Source organism: Centrocercus urophasianus, unplaced genomic scaffold, assembly GCF_019232065.1.
Source record: "Centrocercus urophasianus isolate 14NV4802_14NV808 unplaced genomic scaffold, USGS_Curo_1.0 seq_1457, whole genome shotgun sequence".
NCBI classification, from domain to species: Eukaryota; Metazoa; Chordata; class Aves; order Galliformes; family Phasianidae; genus Centrocercus; species Centrocercus urophasianus.
Window position 1 is genome coordinate 176 of NW_024884650.1, and position 4,475 is coordinate 4,650.

Sequence of the window (4,475 nt, forward strand, 5' to 3'; positions counted from 1 at the left end):
CTGAGGCACGCAGCCCCCCCCGCCTCCCCCCCACTCGCTGCCCACCGCCGCGGGGGTCCCGGCAGCAGCTGGGCGAGGGGGGCCCCGGCCCCTCGTTGAATTACAAATGCGATCGGCCTTTGTCTGAGCCATTGTGTGGGGTCGGCGGCGGCCCCCGCGCCCAGCTGCTGCCATCGGAGGCGCAGAAACGGAGCGGGGCCAGGGCCGCCCCCGCGGGGCTGCAAAATCCCCCACCTCCAAAGCAACGACCGAGGCCCCGCGGGAGGACACGCAGCCCCACGCGCGGCTCAGCAGCTTTTTTTGCTTTATTGGGGTGAGGGAAGGAAGGTTTCCGCCCCTGCCATGAGCCCGCCATGCAGTGACCCCGCTGGGGAGGCGGGGGGGCGGAAGCCGCACTTTGGGCCGGAGCCCCACGACTGTCAGTTCTTTGCCCTGTGGTGCCGCAGGGCCGGGTGGGGACCGGGCAGCTCCCGCCCCAGACTCGACCCGAAGCGAAGGAGGCGGCGCAGAGCCCGGCGGAGCCGAAGGACTCAGGCGCTGCTGACGCCCATGTTCTGCATCTGCTCCTCCAGCACCCGCTCGCCGCCCGCAGCCTTTTTCCTGCCGCCTTCCTGCTGCTTCTTCTGCTTCTTGGAGAGCTCCTGCTCGATGGGGGCCGGCTTCACAAAGCGGATGATCTGCCGGAGGTCTGCGGGAACGACAGAAGGAACGGATTGCAGCCCGCGGGGCTTTCCTGACCCTGCAGCCCCCCACCCCAGAGGCACAGGGGGGGCCCGGCAGCGTGCAGGGCGCTACCTGGGGGCATGAAGTCCCGCAGCCGCTCGGGGACGACGATGCCCTCCTCGGTCTGGTAGTTCTCCAGGATGGCGCAGATGGTTCGGGTGGTGGCACACATCGTGGCGTTGAGCATGTGCACAAACTCCACCTGAGGCAGGTGGATGCGTCAAGGGGTGACACGGGGGAACAGCAAATGGGGAATGGGGAACACAACCGCCCAGCCCCACACCCTCACCTTGTCCATCATCTTCTTGGTCTGCCCGAAGCGGATGCGCAAGCGGCGCGCCTGGTAGTCGGTGCAGTTGGAGCAGGACACGAGCTCACGGAACGCTCCTGAGCCTGGGAACCAAGCCTCCAAGTCCAGCTTCTTGCTGGCAGCGTGGTTCAGGGCGCCTGGTGGGCAGCAGGGCAGCGGTTAGGGGCTGCAGCCCCAACGCACCCCACTGTGGGATGCAGCCAGGGGTCAAAACCCGCAGAGTGACCTCAGCGCAGCGCTGGGTGGGAGGCAGCGCTCCTGCCTGGCAGAGCAGAGGACGGAAAGAACCTCAGCAGGGGCACATCTTCGAACAGGAGCCACTTGGGCTGCCCCTCTCTTCCAGAGGCACAGTGGGGATGGGGCAGAGGGGTGCCCCACAGCGTGCGCCTGTCCTGGTGTCCCCTTCCCACGGCTGAGGTGCCACCCCCCCCTCGGCAGGTCTGGGGATGCACAGCGTGGGAACGTGAGCCAGCAGTGCTCTGGGACAAAGGAAGCGGAGCTGGGAAGTGGGTCAGGGTCACGGTGACACCCGAGGCGCTGGCAGAGGTGCCAGGCTCCTCCCAGACCAGCACAGCACGGAAACAAGGGGAAGAAGCCCCCACCCCAAAAGCTGGCACCCCACGCAGCCTGCAGTGCAGACCCCTACCCGAAACGATGTTGACGACGTGGTAGGGGATGCCCAGGGACTGGTAGAACTCCTCGGCCGTGGCGATCATCTCATCAAACATCTCCCATGACTTGTTGTCGTGCGGGGAGGCGTAGACGAACTGCTCGATCTGCAGAGATCCCCCACGTCGGCTCCATCCCTGCCCCAAACCCCACGCGCCGCCTCCCAGCCGCCCTCACCTTCTCAAACTGGTGCACACGGAAGATGCCGCGCGTGTCGCGGCCGTGCGAGCCGACCTCCTGGCGGAAGCAGGTGGACAGCCCTGCATATTTGATGGGCAGATCCTCCGGCTTCAGCCACTCGTCGCGGTGCAGGGCGGCGATGGGCTGCTCGGAGGTGGCAATGAGGTACTTCTCATCGATGGAGCTGTCCTCGGCCTTCTCGCTGCCTTTGCCGATCACCTGGGGAACAGGAGGGGGCCGTGGGCTTGGGAAAGAGACAGCGCCCTCCTTTCCCAGCTGTTCTCACACAACCCACAGCCCTGACAGATGCTGCTGGTGGCGGCACGGACACCCAGCCCCCTGGCAGCAAGGTTTTCCAGGAGCGGTGCTGAGAGGAGAACGGGGCGGCTGCAAAGTGGGTCGCAAGAAGGGGAGCAGCTGCCGTTTGCTGGCCTCCTTTCAGGGCCTCGATGGCCTCCTGCCAGCTCCTGACAACCAGGCTGGGGACGAACCGTCTCCGTCACCACATCGCCGTGACAACCGGCTGCGTTGGCTGCGGACCGCCAAGCCTTCCTCAGAGCAAAGCAGACCCAGAGCCCTGCTGGGTAAGTGGATGGCAGCTGGCTGCCCCCCGGCAGGGGGAGGCACACGGCGTGGGCTGGGCGGGATGGTTGGACCCTGAGGGGCCACGGGTGCCAGGCGGCGAGACACAGAGAGCCAGCGGGCGTCGGGCTCACCTTGTAGAGCTCCTCGTCAAACTGGCTGAGCTGGGCCACCTCCTGCATCACCTCCTTCCGCATGAAGAAGGGCGTGTAGACGGGAGTGTAGCCCTTGGCACGGAGGCTCTGCAGGGCGTACTGGATCAGGGCCTGCTCCAGGAACACCAGGGGACCCTGCGGGATGGGGGAAGCCACGGCTGGTCACACACACCCTGCTGTGACGTCCCCACGGAGCACCGGGCTGCAGGGCTCTCACCTTCAAGAAGTAGCCCCGGCTCCCCGCGACAACGGCCCCCTTCTCTCCCTCGTAACCATCCACCATCACCACCAGGTCCACGTGGGAATACTTCTTCCTGCAGCTGCAGTCCCCCCAGATCCGCTCCACCTTGTTGTCTGCATCCTGTGCACAGAGGAAGGGGACAACGCTTCACATCTCCTCCCCGGGGCCGCGGTGACATCAGTGCGTTCCCCACCGGGCAGTTTGGGAACACGGCCCCCGGTCGCCTCCCTCCCCCCAGCCCCACACAGGGGCCCCATCCCGACCCAGGCTTTGCCACCCGGCAGCGACCAAACAGAGCCTGGAACCCCAGTGCTGATCCCTGCTGGTCACTCATTGTGCGGCCGCTTGGCAGCTGGCCCGGCCCGATTGTGTTCCTCCAGCAAAATATTCCTGCTGGATGAATGGGGGCAGCGAAGGGAGATCCCAGCCCCCGGCCCGCTGTGAATTTCCCATGTATGGCCCGTACAATGCGCTGTCTGAGCCGCTCTTTGTGCGCTCCCAGCAGGAAACGCTGTCTTGTCATGCAGATTTCATTCACCTCCAGCAGATCCGGGGGGGGGCACGGCCCCACAGCAGCGTCCCGCTTTGACGAACCAGCTCGGCCAGCCTGGGGCAGCCCCGCAGCCCCCAAACCGCGCACGGTGCCGGGCTCCATCCCTACCTCATCGTTGCTGATGGGCACCGAGGGGTGCAGGAGGTTCCCGATCTCCCGGAGGCTCTCGAAGCGTTCTGCCTCCAGCCTGACGCGCTCCGCATCGCACTTCAGGATGGCTTCGTCGATGAGGAGACGGACCTTCTTGATCTGGGACACCTGCAGCCCCTGCACAGGGAGGAAAGCCGCTGAGGAGAGGAGGCTGAGCGCAGTCAATCACCCTGCCCTGACATCCACGGCCTCCGGAGTGAAACCCGCGGGCTGAGCGCATCAAACAACAGCCAGAGAGGACAAAGCCCCGACATCGGTCAGGCTCTGAAAAGCCCCGGGTGAGGCACGGCGTCACGCAGCGCCTGGCAGCCACAACGGGGAGCAGTCAGCTCCCATGGCAGCAAAAGCCGACCAGCGTCACGCTCATTAAACAGCGTGGTTAATGAAGGGGGAAGGCGAGCGGGCAGTGAGGGAGGGCCTCCAGGGAACAGCAGCTACTGAGGCTGCTCGGATCCCCCCGTAACCGCAGGTCGGGTCGCTGACCGGCGCTGCTGCACAGCGGTGCTGGCCTCCAGATGAATGACAGCGGGAAAAGGCCGGCTTAGGACCGGGAGAAATGGGGATCCCCGCTATGGGGCTGCAGGCAGTGCTGGGGATCCATAGGAGCCATGGGGGGGAGGTGGGGTCGGACTCACCCCCAGGACATCAGCTGTCAGCTCATCCAGGTTCTGCGCGCTCTCTGGCACGGACTCATCGCTCCCTACGGGCTCCTTCTTCTGCAGCACGAGGGAAGAGAAACCCCGCCAGGGTTTAAAGACCCGAACAAGAAGGTAAAAGCATCCTTTAACATTGCCGGGGAGAGGCTGGCGAGGCCCTCACCTTCATCTTATCACCGATGGTTTTGCTGCAAAGGTTCTTCAGCTTGTTCAAGTTATCAGCACGAAATCTGCCTGCGGGGGGGGGGGGGGGGGG

At 65.3% G+C, this 4,475-nt stretch overlaps 1 protein-coding gene across 1 annotated transcript in view; it reads right to left on the bottom strand.

Annotated features, from left to right (window-relative positions):
- Positions 1-287: 287 nt before the first annotated feature.
- Positions 288-4,475, bottom strand: part of SARS1 (seryl-tRNA synthetase 1) — a 4,898-nt gene continuing 710 nt past the window's right edge. Inside the window, exons 2-11 of the mRNA XM_042815263.1 lie at positions 4,383-4,453; positions 4,199-4,279; positions 3,522-3,680; positions 2,837-2,980; positions 2,599-2,754; positions 1,880-2,101; positions 1,680-1,809; positions 1,013-1,170; positions 796-925; positions 288-688 (exon numbers count right to left, since the gene is read on the bottom strand). Of these exons, the coding sequence (XP_042671197.1) occupies positions 531-688; positions 796-925; positions 1,013-1,170; positions 1,680-1,809; positions 1,880-2,101; positions 2,599-2,754; positions 2,837-2,980; positions 3,522-3,680; positions 4,199-4,279; positions 4,383-4,453 (1,409 nt within the window). The 3' untranslated portion in view covers positions 288-530. The remainder of the gene's footprint in view (positions 689-795; positions 926-1,012; positions 1,171-1,679; positions 1,810-1,879; positions 2,102-2,598; positions 2,755-2,836; positions 2,981-3,521; positions 3,681-4,198; positions 4,280-4,382; positions 4,454-4,475) is intronic.